The 19,749-nt window shown below is 38.7% G+C and overlaps 1 protein-coding gene across 1 annotated transcript; it reads right to left on the bottom strand.

Moving 5' to 3' along the window:
- Positions 1–1,299: 1,299 nt before the first annotated feature.
- On the bottom strand, positions 1,300–16,626 carry npy8br (neuropeptide Y receptor Y8b). The gene is made up of 2 exons (XM_053624447.1): positions 16,567–16,626; positions 1,300–3,813 (listed from the first exon to the last, which is right to left on the bottom strand). The coding sequence occupies exon 2, from the start codon at positions 3,688–3,690 to the stop codon at positions 2,557–2,559; it is 1,134 nt and encodes a 377-aa protein (XP_053480422.1). The 5' UTR covers positions 3,691–3,813; positions 16,567–16,626; the 3' UTR covers positions 1,300–2,556.
- Between the last annotated feature and the right edge of the window lie 3,123 nt (positions 16,627–19,749).

Genomic DNA, 19,749 nt, shown 5'->3' with positions numbered 1-19,749 from the left:
ACAGAACTGCTATGCTTTTGTCTATAGTTGCTGCTTTTTGCCACTGGCAAAAAAAAATTACACACCCCCCCCTCCACCCACTTAACATATACACGTCTCCCTATACACTCTAGATGAAACGCCAATCCATCACAGTGCATGAAGTAATATAAGTTACCAGTCTACCTACTGCCATTTTTTGGGAGGTGAGACACCACCTTTTTCAGAGAAAATGGAGTAAAGCCTCCATGCAGACAGTAACCCAAGCTCAGGCTCAATCCAAAAGCCCAGGAGTGTGCCACTCCAACTGAACATATTTCCTTATTAAAAACACAGGTATTTTTTGTCTAAACAAATACATAATGTGCTTACAGGTTCTTGGATGTTATAATTTGCATTATTTATGTTTGGCTCACATTTTACAGCTCTTTTTTTTTTAAACCATTATGACATCAAATATAACATTTTTCCTAATTTAAGAATGATAATTAACATTTTTTCAAATATTACATTTTTGCTTAACTGACAAATAGAATAATTTTTTTTTTATCATTCAGCGTGGCCCTTCTTATCATTAGAAATTTGCAAGAACAACAATATGGACGCAGCAAAAGCAACAAGAATCATTGGGCCTCATTTAACAAACGGGATATGAACGAATGTATTCATTTTTCTGAAAATCCAGAAAAACATGTGCATCCTTTGAGACCCCCTGTGTTTGTGTAAAGTTTACGTATAAGGAGACGCATTAATGTGGACTCCAATCGATTGGCTTAAAAATCATACTCTATAATTGGTGAGTAGCTGCAATTTTATATAAACATCGCACTGAGTTTAAACCGCATATTTATTTCAATCGTGTGCACAAATTTGCTGAACATTTTGTGACACTTGTTGGTTGTTTGATATTAATGACTTGAAAGAAAGCATTCCAAAACAAATCCATAAATTAAGACAAAAAATAAGACTAGATACGCATTTAGGACGAAATTAATGGCGACCTATAAAATCAGAACGAGTTAGTTTGTGTCTGTGGTAAACGACACGCTGCATTACTGCAAGATTTAGTGCATGCTGTGCTTAGGAGGTACTCTTTCACTGTTTAATCGCCATTTTGTGATTTTCAGCTCTTTGCTTTTTCTTGAGGTTTGTGGGCGTGGCTATACACAGGCAACTGCTAAGAAAATCAGCGTTACTGAAGCTTTTGTAAATCTGGCAGGACGTTTTAGTTTGGTTTGGCCTATGGAAACATTTACACACAAAGTTACTAAAAGATTGATAAATGAGGCCCATTGCACATTATGGAAAACTAAATCCACACTGAAATCTGGTGTTAACAAGCTAAGTAGCTAACTTTCCTCTCCCCCAGACTACTCGAACTCCTGCTCCATTACCACAAAACCCAGTGTTGAATATTCAAGCAAATGTGATTACAATGCAAACAAACAAATCAGATTTGGTCACCTTGCAATGTGGACACTCTGGATTCAATAAATAAATAAGGGCTTTCACTATTTCAACTTTCACTATCACTTAAAGAACAAACAGAGCTCTTTTATTTTGGGGGACTAAATGTTATTACAGTATTAACAATCCGTCTATATGTATCAAAAATATTCTAATTACAGCTAATGGCATGCGTCACTATTTACAGTTTAGCTTCACATTTGACCTTGTGACCTTGGAGGCATCTACTAATCTGCGAGTGTTACTGCGAGTGTCACGCACTGTGCAAAGTAAAAGAGGTGAAGCAGACTTAAAGGGAATTAACATAGTTTTGAAATAAAACAAATGTGGCTTTTGTTTACATTCACATTTTTGTTGTGTTTTTCATCAAGGCCTTACATAAAGGCCTCTCAGAAATCTTTTAGAAAGCTGCTTTGTATACTTGACTCATGCAGAGAACTTTGTTTTGATGTTTAGCCACACCCCGTAACTTAACACTGTTGCTTACCAGTCAAGTAACACCAACGCAGCATATTATGTGAACTCCCAACTCCACTGTGAAAATTGTCTCTCCAATATGAACACGTCCTCTTGATTGATCCATAAATTTCCATCACTGGTTGTCATGAATGTGTTTTCCTTTCCTTTTTTCTTGTAATGTTACTGTCTTCAGATGACAGACATGTTTCCAGCAGTCACACTGACTCACCCCAAGACTGAGAAGGAACCCCTCTGCCATCTTTTCTGTAAATATGTGTTCAAGATCACACATATGCACAGTGTATTTCTGAGGAACATGTGATACATAACCTACTTTAGTGTATGGTGCATTACCTTGTGACTAGCGGGTGAAAGTTACCTTTTAAGGCCTTTATATACTTAATACCAAAGTTAGAGAGAGATTTATCATCTAGCCAAGAAAAAAATAATCTTCAATATTTACACAGTGCCCTCAAATCATAAGGGTTACATTATTTTGAACGTGAGGTCTGTTCAAAATAAATGCTGGTTTGCTACCAATCATCTTCAAATCCGACCCAGCAGTTGGCTGATGATGACTTACTGATTAGAACTGAGCATATGTAGCCAACAACTGTAACTCAGTCTAATGCACATGTCTGAGGTGCTTATTTACAAACACTCTTTCTCTTGCTGTTGCGATGAGACGGCGATGGTGTCAGAGCCATTGCTGAGAATGGAGCCTTTTGTCACATCAGTGCTGACGGTAGACAGCGGGAAGCTCTCATAGTTCTGGGGAACTCCCGAGCATCGGCACTGATACAGCAGTGACTTCAGCTCTTTCTGGAAGTTGTTGTTTAGAAAGCCGTAAATGATGGGGTTGACGCATGTGGAAGCCATTGCTGTGAGGTGACACACTGAAAAGACAGCGTCGTGGCACCATGTGATTGCCTCGTGGTTCCAGTCGAAAATGGCATTGAACACGTACAGCGGCAGCCAGCAGAGGGCGAACAGGGCCACGATGGAGGCTAGCATGGCGTTGATACGCTTGAAGTGTTTAGCGTTTCGTTGACGTGCATCCCGTGTCCTCTCGATAATGTCTTTGCGGTGACTGAGGCGCAGAAAAATGCGCAAGTAGCAGATGCTGATGAGTATAAGAGGCAGGCAGTATTGGAACACCAGCAGCGATGTAGTGTACGCTAAGCGGTTCCCCTCCGATGGCCATTTTTCCATGCAGACCAGGTGAGAATCGGAGGGATTCATCGGAATGCTGAGGTTCTGGGATTTAAAGTCAACCAACAAGGTGAAGGAAAAGAAGGGCAGCGAGACGAAGCATCCCATAATCCAGGTGACAGCCACAGCCAGGTACGAGTGTCCAAGCACTGGCTTCCAACCGGTAGGGTGGATGATGAGCTGATGCCGCTCCAGTGTGATCAGCACCAAGGTGTAGATGGAGACCGTGATGGACAGACATTGGACGAACGAAGTCAATTTGCAAAGAGCCACTCCTAGAATCCACCTGTCCATCAGTGTGTAGGTGATGGTGCTGGGCAGGCATATGAGGCACACGAGGATGTCGGAGCAGGAAAGGTTGGCAATGAAGATGTTAGTCACGTTGTGCATCTCCTTCTGACGCAGGATAACCAGGACAACGCAGGTGTTTCCCACGAGACCCACAGCCAGCATGGTGCTGTAGGCCATGATCAGGAAGGTGGTGCCACCCAGCGAGAGTGAGCAAACCTCCTCCCACCCCAACCAGGGCTGCGTGATGTTGTGAGCACCCTCCATCACCAACTGTTCATCCATACCACACACGCTGATCCAAATCAAATACCAAACAGTATATGCAGTTCTTGTTCTCGTGATCTAATTTAATCGCAGTTCCCAAGACGTCTCATTTTGAAGTCCTTGACAGAACACTGGAGCGATCTGGAGTAAGAGAAAAGATTATTAGCGCATGCAGCAAAAGGATGATCTATGACATGATTAAAGCATGACATCTCACTAACAGAGGAAGTCAGACAGGGACAGAAGGTGTAGAGATTATTAACCAGAGCAGGAAACTTGAAATATGACAGAATGACCCAAAAGCACTGTCTATTTTACTCTTATGTTAAATTAAGCTTGCAAAAGAATCAGACCTTTACAGGATCTCAGGAACAATGTCTGTCTGTTCTATTGTTTTGTACTTAATTCCTTTCTTTGTCATATTGTAATGTACTTTTCCATTCCCACTATCTCCCTTTCTCCATTAATTTTATCTCCCATAAGCCACTCCATGGTATTTTCCACCAAATAGCCCAACGTTTTGAAGGTTTTGTTTTGTTATTTCCTCAACATCATAAACTAGACTTGACAGAATAACACCTTCTCTGGATGTGAGAATATCTTCTTATTACAATCTGTCTCCAAAACACTTGACAAGAGAGACAGTAATTGTCATTCAAGCACTGATTTGCGTCAGATGGACATCAAATATCATTGCTGGAAACAAGACTAAGAACAATTTTATTTTGAACATACCCATAAGTTTGGTGGGAAAAACACTCTGGGGAGAGTATGTGGAGGGCTTACAGAAGACAGGGCCCAACTGGGATGTAATTTCAGGCCGGGAGTCTCACACTCATCCAAGCCACCCCATACACCCACAACAAATGTTTAAACCTTTCTTTTTGGGTGCCTTTTCCCTCTCTTCTCCACCTGGCCGCCTCCTCTCCATCCTCGCTCTGTGCAATGATGACACTGTTCGAAACCATTCTCCAGAGCTGAGGAGAATGGTACCGTTGCAAGTCAAAATGAACAAGTTCATGATTTATTATCGATTTATTAGAAAATTTCGAAGTCGGAAAAGGGTCACTTGAGTACATAGGACACGGAATAATATAAAATAATAAATACATTAAAAAAACATAAAAAAACAGCAGGGAAGTGGGCCAAATCAGTTGTCAGGCCACCGGGAATTCTCCCAATGGCCAATGGCCTGACAGAAGGTGGTCTACAAATTCAGTAATAGAACTCAATATTGGTTGTTGAGATTGTAAAACCACCTGGATATAAATGCACTTTATTTTCCAAAGACACTGCAGTTTCAATAAATAAGTTCTGAAATAAATTTATATTGTCTAGATATAAATTTATTTATAATAAATTTATAATAATAAATAATAAATTTATAATAAATTTAAATATAAATTCCCTTCTCTCCCAGTTTTCCTACCTTCCTGGCCCCTTCCTACTAGTCACTCATTCGACTACAATTTCTAAAGGTCCTGTTAGATCATATTCAGTGCAACTAACATAACATAAGGTTTTAAAAGGTAAAAATTGATTTATCAGTTAATCATTTGTTTATGACTATAAAAAAGACAAGTCAAAGTGGCACTTTATGTTACCAGTTTTGACTAGGGGCAAGGGCTCTGAACAGATGAGACACATTTGTTTTAATTTTGACGCAGGAAAATGAAAAGCATACTTGGTCATCATTGCTTACACTGAGCTAATGTCTCTAGCCCTGTAGCGAGGTTTTGGTTCGATGAGTTGCCTTCAGCTAAATAATGAATATAAATGAACGTGATGATGCATATTTGGAAAACAAGTTGTTGAACAACTCAAAGTCTTTGCTGGTCCACATCTGGACCACAGTCCACCAGTTGATGACCACGTACTGTTTATATCTTTTAACAATGGAAATTGTGTTACAGTGTTTAAACGTTGTTTTCTTGTCAAAAACCACTACACAGAGGTGTGTTTACATGGAAATGCAAATAGCCTATCAGATTGCAATGAAAGATTCTGAAGATCTTTTCTTGTGGCCAGAAAAGATATGGTATCAGATGCACAGAGACTTCCAGACTAGCTATTCCCAGTAGTGGGCTGGCTATCTAGTACAAAGCTGAAGAAAGTCCAGACCAAGTTCTCATTATTCTCCCTTTTACAGTCCAAAATTACTTGCCATATCACTATTGAAAGTGTGGTCATGAAAGGTTACGTTTATAGTGAAGGGCCGTGTTGGTGGTTGTAGGTTTTATTACAACTTCATTTATGTGAAATCCAATTAAATCTTTTTCTTTTGATATCTCCTGAATAGTCTTAAGATCACGTCTGGCCATAAAGAGAATTTTCCAATTAATGTAGCACTGATAGAAAACTAGACTTGGCTCTTTTTCAGTTGCAAAGATTTTTTTTTCCCTTGTTGTTTCACATTGTACAGATATGGTTATGGGTGAATTGAAGGAAGAAACACAATATCATAAATTATTAGACACAGTCTAGAGGCATACAGCAGGGAGTAACGAGAGAGTCGTGCAAAAGACAATAAATGTGATTTGCAACTCAATGTAGTTTCATATTCTTCAACCCATCAAGTATTCAGCAGAGAGAAATAGCAATGTCTTGATATCTTGCTTTTTCTACTCAGCCTTTCTTGCTGATACAAGGCTTTATCAAGCTCAGTATGCCAGTAAAACTGACATGTGATTAAAAAAACAACAAAAAAAACCCAAAAACAATAATTACAAGTTGTCATTCTGCAAGTTAACCATTATAAACTCACGGGCTTGAGCGTGTTCGCGGTTACAAAGAAACCACCCACCATACAGTACACTCAACATCCTACAGCTGGATGACATACTTTCATGCAAGCTTGAATAGGCTACATTGCCAGTGCTTTCATCACATACAGCTGTAACATTAGGAACAAAATACGGTTCCCCAGAATCATGGTTCTTCAATTAACAAGGGACAACATGAGACTTCAGTCATGAGTAAAAAAACAAACAAAACAAAACACCAACAGAATCAAATCTATGAAATGGACAATACGGTAAACCACCTGTACTGTAAACATTAAGCACTACAGGAAAAACAAAAATAATTGTGTGAGCAGGATTAAAAACATCTTGTGTGATGTAGCTGAGTCACAGACCATATTGACACTGCTAGCATTTAGGTGTTTTTCTGTGTTTCTGGACCATAATGGTAGGGTTCATATTTTAAATTAATTAATTCATCATTTTTTTTTTTTTAAACCTTCAGGTTTAGGCCACACCCACCTCAGGTCAGTCGGTAGAGTGTGAGACTTTAAATCTCAAGATCGTGGGTTTGAGCCTCATGTTGGGTGTCACGTAATGGTGGATGAGATGGAAACAATTGCAGGTATGGCAGTTTAATCAGCAAACAAATCCAAAGGTATAGCCAGAAATCAAAACAGGTAAGGGTCACACAATCAGGCACACAGTACAAAACAGGCAAGGCAGAGAAGCAAGGTCAATAAAGTAAACAAAGTCAAAACCAGAATAACATCATGTAATCAAAGCTTGGTAAATGACAGAGATAAATAGCAACTGAGCATAATACTTCATGAAAATCTAGTGAATGAGTAGTCTCTTATGTGTGGTGTGATTGAGCGTGTAATTGGGAACAGGTGTGTCTGATTAGTCCTCAGGATAAGGTGACGTGTCTGTGTGTAGCTTTGAGAGTTGTAGTTGTCGACCATGTTTGTAGTTTACGGTGCATTCTGGAAATGCAGTCGCTAGTTTGCCGTGACACTGGGCACCAAACCCAGTCAAGCCATTGGGGTTGAAAAGGCTAATCAGTCCATACAGGATGTCACAGAGTTTTTTTTGTGATTGTAGTGCCCAAAAATGCTTGATTTTGCGGTGGCTTTTTTCAAACGTTGCGATGCAACTTGCGAAGTTCTTTGTGCTTTTTTTTTTACGGGAAACTACTTGAATTTGGCAAAATCGCAATTGCACGACTGACTTTCGCAGTGATGTTTGTTGGTCAATGACACCTTTTAGCTGTGCTCATGTTCGACGCACTTGAAGAAAAGAGGGCTTTTGAAGCAAATGCGCGTTGTGATGATGTCACATGACGCGTCTTAGCCCAAATCTGCAGAAAATCTGTGCCAATTTTGAAAAATTGCAAGCTCCTCAGAATATTGCAGAGTAGATTTTTAACATAGATAATTTCTATGTTCACAAAATCCTGGAGGGACTGGCTAGTGCAGTCTCAGTGCCAGTGCCAAGCCTGGATAAAAATGGAGGGTTGCGTCAGGAAGGGAATCTAGTGTAAAATCTGTGCGAAATCAAATGTAGATCATAAAACATATTTCCACAATGGAGATGGATGACCTGCTGTGGCGACCCCTAATGGGAACAGCTGTAAGAAGAAGAAAGGGATACAGATTGTGTTATTACAGTACCCCCCTATGCTTAATGCTTTTCATGATACAGAGTTTATTGTGAACAATGGCCTATTTGCTTGACTTTGGTCACTATTCATGCCGTTGCATCCCCCCCACCCCCACAACCTCCACGAATTCTAAAGTGAACTTTATGTTTAAAAATGCTGCTATATAACTGTAAATATTTTCAGTATGATTGCCAATTATTTGTAAAAGGAGATTATGAATTTTTTTTATAGATGTCAGTCATTTTAAAATGTGCATAATTAGAGAGATATTTAGCCTTTGCCAAATGCTAAAGCCTTCGCTCATTCTGTCTTGCCTTATAGAAATGTTTTAACAAATAGACAGGGGTACAGCTGTCCAATATTCCCAGCATTAATTCAATACGGAACTCATAACTCGTGCTTGGTGATGAAAGCACGAGATGTCATAAAAATGCATAGGTTGTCAAGTGAAATGACTTTACAGCTGCAGATTTTTTTTTAATCCTTCAATTAAATCAGAAATTCTGAAAATGTCTATCAGTCACTCCAGGATTTTCCGATTGCAGAAATTAAGGCAAAATCAAGCAAATTCTTGCAATTGTTCAAAATTACCACAGACTTTCTGCAGCTTTGGGCCTTGACACGTCATGTGACATCATCACAACGCTCATTCAGTCAAAGCCTCTTCGATTCACGTGCTTCGAGCATGAGTACAGCTAAAAGGTCTCATTTACCAACAAACATGATTGCGAAAGACAATTTTGTGCATTTTTGCGATTTCACCAATTCAAGTAGTTTTCCACAAAAAAAAAAAACTGCAGCCAAATCAAGCATTTTTGGCCAGAACAAACCCTAAAAAACTCAGCATCAGTTGTTTTAGATTTTTGAAGAATAACAATGTAAAATGTAATGTCCAATCTGCTGATATTAGTCTTGCTGAAAGTCATTTTCTTATATGGTCATATTTTATTGTAACAGAACAGGGATTTAATTTTCATTTTTCCAAATTAGTTCTCCTGCATTCAGATTTTAAATAACAGCAAACTGAAGACGGATCAATAAAGTCATGTTGATATGAGTCTTAGGATTTAGACATAGTATTTAGACTTAGTATAGAGTTTTCCTTGAGAATCCTTTGTGTAAGTGTGACAGCTGTGAAGTCCAAAGCCGAGGATCGAAGTTTAAACGCATCACTCCTTATAATCAGCGTGGAGGGCCAGTTCATTCAGCTGGGACTCTGCTCTCTTTAATCTACTCTCTCACTCTTTCTCTCTAATCCCTCTCTCCCTTTTTGAATGTGAAGTTCATAGATAATGAAATCAGTTCAAGGAAACCTGCAGTTCCCTGCCTCTGTGTAAGAGTAATTTAAACTCGAATTCGATAAGAAGAAAAAAAAAAAACACACTAAGCAAGAACAACTTGGGGAAAAACAAAGTGCTCTGCAGTGCTATGCTAAAACATCAGCAGGTGATAAGTGGTTTAAGGAAGATAGTTTGATGCTGGACAGGAATCTAAATTTATCCTACTTTCACAGGATCCCTAAGGACGTATTCAAATTCTCATGAAACGTCCATACACCTTGCCTTAATGAGATGGTGTGTCCTGAGCTTGTGATTTATTGCATCGCTTGTAGAGTCCTTGCAGAAGTGGTGTCCACATGACAAACCACACATTGGAATTTGCATTTAAACGGACACCTTTTAGCCTTTTAGAGACTGCAAATTGTGTGTGTGTGTGTGTGCGTGAGCGTAAGAGAAAAAAACATCCCCGCAGGAATGGACAACGCTACGGGCATTCATAATGTAACATTTCCCAAGCCGGTGTGTGCAACCCCAAATCTAATTCATTACATTAACACCCTGATGATAATAACGATAATTATCTTCTATGAATTATTCATGAAGTTACCCTGCTAAAATCTAGTCACCATCCACTTTAATAGAAACTTTTGTACACATGCAGTTATTTCATCAGCCAATCATGTAGCAGCATAAATCAGGCAGGTCAAAAGCTTCAATTAATGTTCACATCAAACATCAGAATGGGGAAAATGTGATCTCAGTAACTTTGACCGTGGCATGGTTGTTGGTGTCAGACGGGCTGGTTTAAGTATTTTGGAAACTGCTGATCTTCTGGGATTAGGGGGAAAAAACATGGCTTTTTCAAATCTTCAACTGTAGAGTTTTTGTGTGCATGTGCCTAGTGAAGCCTCAGATTCCTGATCTTGGTTGACAGAAATGTAATCTTCTAATAATGTGGTCTTCTGCTGTTGTAGCTCATCCACCTCAAGCTTTGATGTGTTGTGCATTCTGAGATGCTTTTCTGCTCACCGTGGTTGTAAAGAGTGGTTACTTGAGTTACCATAGCCTTCCTGTCACCTCAAACCAGTCCGGTTTTTCTCCTCTGATCTTGCTCATCAAAAAAGGCATGTCCATCTTCAGACACTCACTTGATTTTTTTTGTTTTGTTTTTCACACCAGTCAAATCTAGACACTCCTATATGAAAATCGCAGGAGATAAGAAGTCTCTGAAATACCCAGACCAGTTCGTCTGGCAGCAACGGTCAAAGTTACTAAGATCACGTTAACTCAAGCTCTTGACCTGTATCTACATGATTTTATACATTGTGTTGCTACTACATGATTGGCTGTTTGGATAATTTCATGACTCAGCATTATTCCTAAAGTGGCCATCCATCCATCCATCTTCTATACCGCTTATCCTTCCTTCAGGGTCACGGGGAAACCTGGAGCCTATCCCAGGGAGCATCGGGCACAAGGCGGGGTACACCCTGGACAGGGTGCCAATCCATCGCAGAGCACACTCACATACACATTCACACACCCATTCATACACTACGGACACTTTGGACATGCCAATCAGCCTACCATGCATGTCTTTGGACTGGGGGAGGAAACCGGAGTACCCGGAGGAAACCTCCGCAGCACTGGGAGAACATGCAAACTCCGCACACATAGGGTCACGGTGGGAATCGAACCCCCGATCCTGGAGGTGTGAGGTGAACGTGCGCCCCCTAAAGTGGCCAGTGAGTGCATATTTAACATTTCATTCTATTAGGCTCCTTAATTGTGAAGATGAATATTTTCATTTATCTCTAAAACGAACACTGACATTAACATTAATGCTAAAGTGCATAAACGTTCCATTATAATGAGCAGATGGAACAAAATGCCGACATTTGGAACAAATGAGGACATTTTCTGATCCATCTTCTCCGAGAAATTTAAATTCATGACATCACTAAACGCGAAACGTCTATCAGGCAGCAGATAACAAGATTAACAAGCACACTGGATGCGAGTGAATCCATTACAAATCCATCAAACTCAAGAAGCTCATCCAAATATGAGGAGGATAAGCCTGGAATGCTGCTAGTTTCTCTTGTCTTCTCTTGTCTCACCACAGTCCTTGACTTAAAGAAATAACCTGTAAAGGGGCCAAAGATGTATGACTATGTCTGGAAAAAAAGGTCCATGCCATGCTATTAATTACAGTATAAAATGACTAAACCACAGCCAGAATCAACTGACTTTCCTTGAGGCCTGTCAAGTTTACTGAGGTGGCAACAATTACGTGTCATCCGAGGCAATGACAAATGCTTACTTAAGAAAACTGGTAACAGAAGCACCTTTACTTTTTAATCCTCATCAAGAAATCACATTCCTCTAATTATGCAAATTAAAAAAAAGTGGTGGTGGTAGCTCAGTAGTGATCAATCAGAAGGTTGTGAGTTTTACTCCTAGCACCACCAAGCTGCCACTGCTGAGCCCTTGACCAAAGCCCTTAACACTCAACTACTCAGTTGTATAAATGAGATCAAATGTAAGTCGCTCTGGATAAGGGCGTCTGCCAAATGCTTTAAATGTAAAATGCCCCCACAGTTATAAGCCCCACCCCCTTGCCCTGGTAAACTCATCTTGAAGGGAGCGACAGCATTTTCATATTGGAACATGATTGGCTGTTGTGTTTTTATAATGTTTAATAATTGTACCACAGTCAATTCTGACTGCTCAGAAGGTGTTGAATAATTTTCTATAACAGTAGCTTTGACAATAGATCCAGGGACTTGTATAGTGAATGCTGCACTAACTGTTTTCTGTGAGGAGATGTTTTATTGAACATTTTTGGAAGGAGTCTCCAGTATCAGCATTTTGTAACAGCTGAGGTAAACCTAACGGTTTCCACCATGAGAAAGTCTTCAAGGCAGAGCACCTTTCATTTTGTGGTTTCTCTATATCATGACAGGGTGCTTAGTGGTTAGGACATTTGCCTCACACCTCCAGGGTTGGTGGTTCAATTTCCACCACTGCCCTGAGGTCGCGGAGTTTGCATGTTTTACCCGTGCTACGGGGGTTTCCTCCCCCAGTCCAAAGACATGCATGGCAGGCTGATTGGAATGTCTGTAGTGTATGAATGGGTGTTTAGCCTATATGACTGTGTCCTGCTCATGGATTGGCACACTGTCCATATTTCAAAATGCAGCATGCCGTAAACCCCGCAGTAAATTCCACATTTTTCTCTTTAGAGCTGCCATAAAGCACAGAAGCCTTCATAAATATAAAATGTTTTTTAAAATTATTGCAATGGCTATGAGATGCCTTTAATGATTGCAGATCGCATAATGAGCTTATAAGCCTTCGCTTTTGATTGTGTCCATCACTGAGAGAAGACAAGTGTCAGCATCGATGCAAACCACAAAGTGTGAGGAATGAACAGCACCACTGAGAGTTGAAGGATTGAGACACATTACTGGTAATGTGTTGTGTTTGAGTACAGTAGCTGAAGCCAAGCAAGCAGATCTGCTGTCTAAGGTAACAATAGAAACCCTCTGGTACATGTTCAAATTTAAAATAAATGAGACGTTAATGAGAGATGTTAAACCTTCATATCGTCATAGTGTATATATATATATATATATATTTTTATATATATATATATATATATATATATATATTTATATTTATATTTATATTTATATTTGTCCTGTTCTCAGCCTCAGAACAAAGCATAAGTCACACATGTCTCCCATAAATCTTTTTGAATGGAGGAAGTGGTGTGTTGGGGTTAATTTTGGGAAACTCATTCTTTGCTTTTTTTTTCTCCCTAAGGACAATACAGAACAAATAAACAGACTGCAGACTTCGTACAAAATATGCATTTTCATATCATAACAATTCATTTTCTTATTAGAGTTCATATTCTTGTTACAGTACCCTTCAGTGTCATCATTTCTAGCATGATATATGAGTTACATATACATAGTTATATGCACAGTTCAAACATTTAGCTCTTGTAACAAAAACTGGCTGTTAGTGCAGTTTAACCATAGTAATGACTTACACAAACAGCAATACACAAACAGCGTGGTATACAAAGCAAACTCTTAAAATAGAGTCAAAGTTCTGTCTGATGTGTTTTTCACACTTTCTACGCCTTTACGTTATTTCCTGTTTTTCGGGACATACTTTTTGAAGCCCCAGAACGTAATTTGGTTTGTTATTAACAGGACAAAATTGTTTTTAAGTGACATTTTGCCAAAAATACAACATGGCGATCTTAACCAACCTTCTAGAGGAACAGTGCAAAAAACAAAAAGCCCTCTCTGCTTTCAGTTACAGCAACACAAGACCACATGCAAACCATGTTTTCCTACCAGAGCAAGAAGATAGTGTTGTTCTTGTATCACAAGGTTTATAGCCTTTAAGAACGCCTTTGACAAAAGAAGAACGCACTGAAATCATTCTCATGGCTGGATCGGGAAGCTGTCGCAGTCGCGATGGACTTTAACAGAAAACATGGCAAGCACATCAAACACGACACTGCTACCAAACTTATTAACAAATTCAAAAAGTCTGGAAGTGTTGCGGACCAACTGAGAAGTGGACGTCCCCGAACATCCACTGATGAAGGCACAACCGACATGGTGCTGGCAAACATACTCCCCTATATACGAAGACTTGTGGAACACCGTGTAGTATTCCTTTTGAGAGACAGAACCCTAAACTGCTCAAGAAATCCTTGAGGACAGCTTTAAAAGCATTTACAATTTCCACCAAGTTATTTGTATATGTGTAGAATGTAGATCCTGGCTTACGGAAGTGTGCATGTCTTAGTGCTCAGTGCTCGCAGAACTGAAGTGCTCTCATGTGACACAGTATCTCTGTGCACTTACTTCTCTGCTCTGCACTCGTGAAAACTTTGTGTACCTTTTCACGCCAGCGTGCACTCATTTGTAATGACCACACTCAGCCACCCTCACACTCTGTATTAAAGATACTGTCTAAACGCCATATGGGTTTATCAGGTTGCTTGTATTGTAGGAAGATTCAGTAGCACAGTCTCGTGATATCCACAGAGCACAGTTTAGAGTCTGATTTACTCTATTAGTCATCGTTAATCATGAAATACATCCAGATCGCCATCCATGCATCACTAAATGTAATTATACACCGAACTAGAAATATGAATACAAAATTTGGCTTTGCGGAGTCTAAAGCTTTCTGAGCCATCATCAATCTAGGTATTGTATATAAAGAGGGAGGATTTACTGCTTCCTTTTGGCAATCACCACCAATTACATCCACTCCAGCCAAATCTATACCTTGGTCCTAACCAAAAAGCAGACTGTAAAGCTGTTAGTCAATGAATGGATCCCCTGTCGAAATTTGAATGGAAATATATTACCACATCTCATCATTTCTAAAGCGGTGTATCCTTTCTTCCATCAATTTGATAGATTTTCTAACTGAGAGTGCTGAGAGTACACGGTTATGTTTTTTTATTTTTATTTATTTTTTTAGTCTAGATTAGCTGTGACAGATAATCTAGTATTGGCATTAACATAATTCCTGCAATCATGCCATTACCACCTAACCACATCGTTCACCAGATTTCCAGCTGAATGATAAAAGACCGCTTTTTCACCTTAGACAGAATGTCACTAAAGGCCTAAAGACCCTCACACTGCCATATTAAGGTTAATCCATTGAAAAATCTGCTTTATAGGTTCAGATTGAAGCCTTGGCCGTACCGCTGCCCTCTTGACAAGTGGCCTTGGCTCCCTTGTGAGAAAAAAATATATAGATTTTAGGAGCTGCTGCATTTGGTCATGCACACAAAAGGATAAAAGACATAATTCTGAAATCTGAAGCAAGGGCATATGTCCACACCTGTTAATGTGTGATAAGCAACCCCAGTTCAAACAGATCTATCAGCACGTAAGGTGTACAAAGAGAGCTAAGGGAGATTTTTTTTTAATGTATCTGGTTAAGTAAATAACAGTAATGAAGCCATATGTCCACTGTAACAATACCAACAAGGCTAATTGACTTGGTAAATTTTGCTTTATCTTCTGCGGTTCTTGTCAAGATGGCTGATGGTTGCTTCCTGGAGCATGCGTCAGATTTTGTTTTCAGTTTTATGTGCCGCAGCATGGCATAATTTGCTTGCATGTTTGTGTGTGTGTGTGTGTGTGTGTGTGTCTGTGTGTTGGTTTGTAACAAGCCGAGATGCTGCGTGAAATGATGCTCCTGTCAAACACTGTCTCTCTCACTTTCTTCCACAAGGACGTGTGAAGGCATCAAGTGTGAATCAAAGCCTGCGTTGTTGCATCCCTCAAACTTCTTGTTCTCGCTTTAATGACTGGTTTTATTAGCGATTTTCTGTAAGTGGAGGGAATAATGTGTTCTAGGTGCAGGAAACAAAACAAAAACACTCTGAAACCTGGAAGCTGTAATGAAAAAGCCATTTGTGTGTGTGTGTGTGTGTGTGTGTGTGTACAGTATATGAGTCATATTCATCATCAACACATGCAATAGATTGCTACAACTAAGTATGAATTTCTGCTCATTTTAAGCTATGCATTTGACAAATTTGTAAGTTAAAGGTGGATGGGGGGTTTCTATGCAGTCCTCCATGGATGCATTTTCATATTACCAAGGTATGTGATGCAAACTAATATACAATACAAAAAATGACCAACCATCTGTATTGTATGCAAAGGAAACAAAAACATGTTAGGTTTTGTACAGTATTTGGGTTATAAAACTTGAGCCTGAGAAGTTATTAAGCCTGAGATGTGTGCATTAACTTTTTTTATTTTATTTTATTTTATTTATTAGTAGGGTTTACCAAGCTTAATTTTTAATTTGAATTGTTATGCAAAACGTTATATTTGTAGACATCAAATGAGACATAACATTTGCACGCGACCAAATCCTATTTCTGTCAGATGTCTGCATGAATTCCAAAACACATGCACACTGTAAACCCACAAGTCGTTGCTAAAACATCACGTGTGTGCACAGATGAACATCTAACCTGTACATTCAAAAAATAAATCTGTCTCTATATATCTATCAGAAATGCACACGCTCTCGTGCACCGTTTTACCGACATAAAAACTATCATCATTCTGTTGCCTGTATGTAGACCAAATATATATGCATGTAAAAGAAAATAAAAAGATAAGATTCATTCCCTTTTCCTTACCATTCACCTCTCGGACAGGTAGTCAGTCCTCTCTCCTCTGTGTCCTGGGGTAGTGATATGTTTTGCAGCAGCGCGCGCTCGAAACGGAAAGCGCTTTATCAAGAGATTCGTGAACGAATCGTTTTGTTTGAACGACTCCTTTTAAGAGAGTCATTCGGGCGAATCGATTCTCAAGCACTAACGAATCGACGTTGGCTCCTTTTTGTTTGTTTGTTTGTTTGTTTGTTTTCGTTTTAATTTACTCGTCTTACACGTGGTATTTGGACTGTGGTCAAAATGTAAGCCTACACAATGCTTCTAACTCATATAGGCTTGCTAAATTGAAACTGATTCATTAGACAGAATCGAATCAATAAGATAAGTCGTTAATGGCCATTATTGCAACCTGACGTAGGAGGAAGCCAAAACTGAGCAGCTGTTTTTAAATGGGAAATGATCTGCCTCACTTTGAGCAATCTGTCTCACAGCTGCATCTTTGCAAGTCATGCTGGTCGAGGATATTGTCTTGATGCCTACTGTCCTGGTGGCTCTTGGGTTCAAGCCCAAATCTCATACTACCATAATAAATTGCATGTAATAGGCCTCATGAGTAAGGGATGAAACACTTGGGTGTGTGCCATTTTGTAAAATAATTCAAATATGTGGTGATGTGATGCATTACCCTCCTTGAAGTTGATTACTTACCAATAACAGCATGTCCAAAAGAGTTTTATGCCTCTTGTCCCTGCTGGGGGGAGAAAAAACAATAGAAACCATCACAGAAATTCTAATTATTTCCCGTACAATTCCCACCTTACAAACCATCAGCTAACCATTAAAACCATTACCATTACCATTATTGGGCCTTAATAGTATCCACTAGACAGAACATGCCACCAATAAAAGATAACAAATACAAATTATCAGTAGAGACCCATAGGGACCATTACAGTTTCCATTAAAGCCAATACAATTCACATTATAACTATTAAAACCATTACAAATTCTGTGAGGGTTTCTATTGTTTGTTTGTTTGTTTTTTCTTCAGCGGGGATATCACAGCAATTTGCCAATGATTGCAGTTATTTTGTCATTAAAGAATGACACCATATTTTTAAAATCTATTTATAGTTACATTTAATGTTGCAAAATGTCCACAACACATGGCTTATATTTTAGCTATTCTTATGTTTTTAGCTGTTTTAGCTGTTTCGGACTAATCAGAATTGAGAATTGAACAACGCTGTGGTATAAAATGTGAATAACAAGTATGGAGGGTGCACAAAAGACATATGATGATGCCTGTCTCTGTGGGTCTCCTTCCCACTTCTTGAAAATGCAAAAGTGCCCTTTTCACTGAGGGACCCTGGGAAGTCAGATCTATTGTTCACACCACATTCATGTCGTTTTAGAGGTAGCTACACTACAGACCCTAGAGATAATATACTGCCTTTAAAAAGGACTTCTGAACAGTCTACAAGTGACAAAATCTAAATCAAAGGCTTGTTTTAGCCTCACTTCTTTCTCATTTGAACATAAAAAGAAAGACAACAACAAACATAATTTATCATGTTAGCTATCTGTCCTGAAGACTCTTCAGTCCGCTTCACCATATCAACGATTATATGTTTTTCTTTGTTAAATAACAACCTTTTTTAAAAAACCATTTATTATTAGTATTAGATTATGTAGCACATCTGCCATACAAGCCTCTGTTAACGTGCTGAGAAATCCTAACTATTAGAACAACCACATTAATAGAAACTTGTCATTAGAATTATAGCTGGCAATACTATCAGAGCTGCTGTTATTAAAAATAATAATAATCAACACCTTCTGACTAATCAAAATTCAGAATTCACAGCAGTGTGGTATAAAATGTGAATAACTAATATAAGTGAAGTTTGGAGGGTGCATAAAAGAAGCATGACAATGCCTGTCTCTGTGGGCCCCCTTCCCAGTTTTTGAAAATGCAAAAGTGCCCCTTTCTCCAAGGGACCCTGGCAAGCTCTACTGTTCCCACCACATTTGTGTCATTTTGGACATAGCCACAGTACAGACCCCAGAGCTAATCTACTGCCTTTAAAAGGACTCTCCGAGATCAGATCAGTCTGCAAAATCAAAAGGCTTAAGATTGACATGTGAAAGGTCTTTGTCTATAACTGGGCCTCTGGAGGAGCAAATTTTACCCCAATCACTGTGAGGAAGTTAAATCGGGCATACAATCAACCTTATGGGCATACTTTATAGTCATAAAGAGCAAAGTGCACATGGCTTTGAATATATGAATATATTTGAATATACACTCATGCCTGTCTCAAAACCAATCATGGCTTACGTTGGACCCAATTCTCCATGTAACTTTGTAACAACTATAGAAATCAAGACAGGAAATTATCTACTTGCTCAAGGTCAAACTCCTGTCCATTTGGATTAAAAAAGACCAGAAGAAGGGTTTAACTGTTACTTTAAGCACTTGGTTTCTTTAATGTTATGTGATTGCTGAATATCATGCAACCATACAGACCTTTAAATGATGGTCCATTGCACAAAAAAGTTTTGGAGGTAGAATTAGTTTAACAGACAAAAACAGTAATGAATTATCTAATAAATCCATTATAAGAGTCTATTTGTAGTCAATTTAATACAGTATAATATTGTGACCTTTTAATGAAACTTTATAAAAACTCTTACAGGCATTTTTCACTTAAGAACAAATCAAACTATAGAAGCTTCTATTAGCTTCTACATGAGATAAAGTAGTAAGTCTTAAACCGATACTGAAAACAGGGGTTTTTCAGTATAGTTTAAAATCTGTAAAATATATAAATAAATAAATAAATAAACTTTCATTTAGTCCATTTGGACTCCTTTAATTTCACATAGTAGCTGTTAGAAATCACCTTTAAACCAGACATTTTATATCTCCATATATTATAAACAAATTGAAGCCATGCTGATTTGAGCTCTTAATCTTCAAAAGCACTTGTAAGTATAATATTTAGTCATTCCACAGATATCTTAAATCCTGTGGAAATCCTGGTTTCTGTCACAGTGAAGGAAGCATTCTCCAAGAACCCAACGTATTTCCAAACCTCTGTATTAAATAATGTCACATAAGTTGTGATTTACAGCAAATATAACTTAAAGGTGAAGACTATGTAATGGCCATATGCTAACCTCTTCAAATAGGTTGTCATTTTT

The sequence above is a fragment of the Ictalurus furcatus genome, chromosome 5 (assembly GCF_023375685.1).
Source record: "Ictalurus furcatus strain D&B chromosome 5, Billie_1.0, whole genome shotgun sequence".
Lineage (NCBI taxonomy): Eukaryota > Metazoa > Chordata > Actinopteri > Siluriformes > Ictaluridae > Ictalurus > Ictalurus furcatus.
The sequence above is the reverse complement of the archived record's forward strand: the minus strand, read 5'-3'. Positions and strand labels throughout refer to the sequence as shown.

What these genes read in the sequence shown, in the direction of transcription:
- npy8br (XM_053624447.1), bottom strand. Translation starts at nt 3,690, where the DNA reads ATGGATGAACAGTTGGTGATGGAGGGTGCTCACAACATCACGCAGCCC.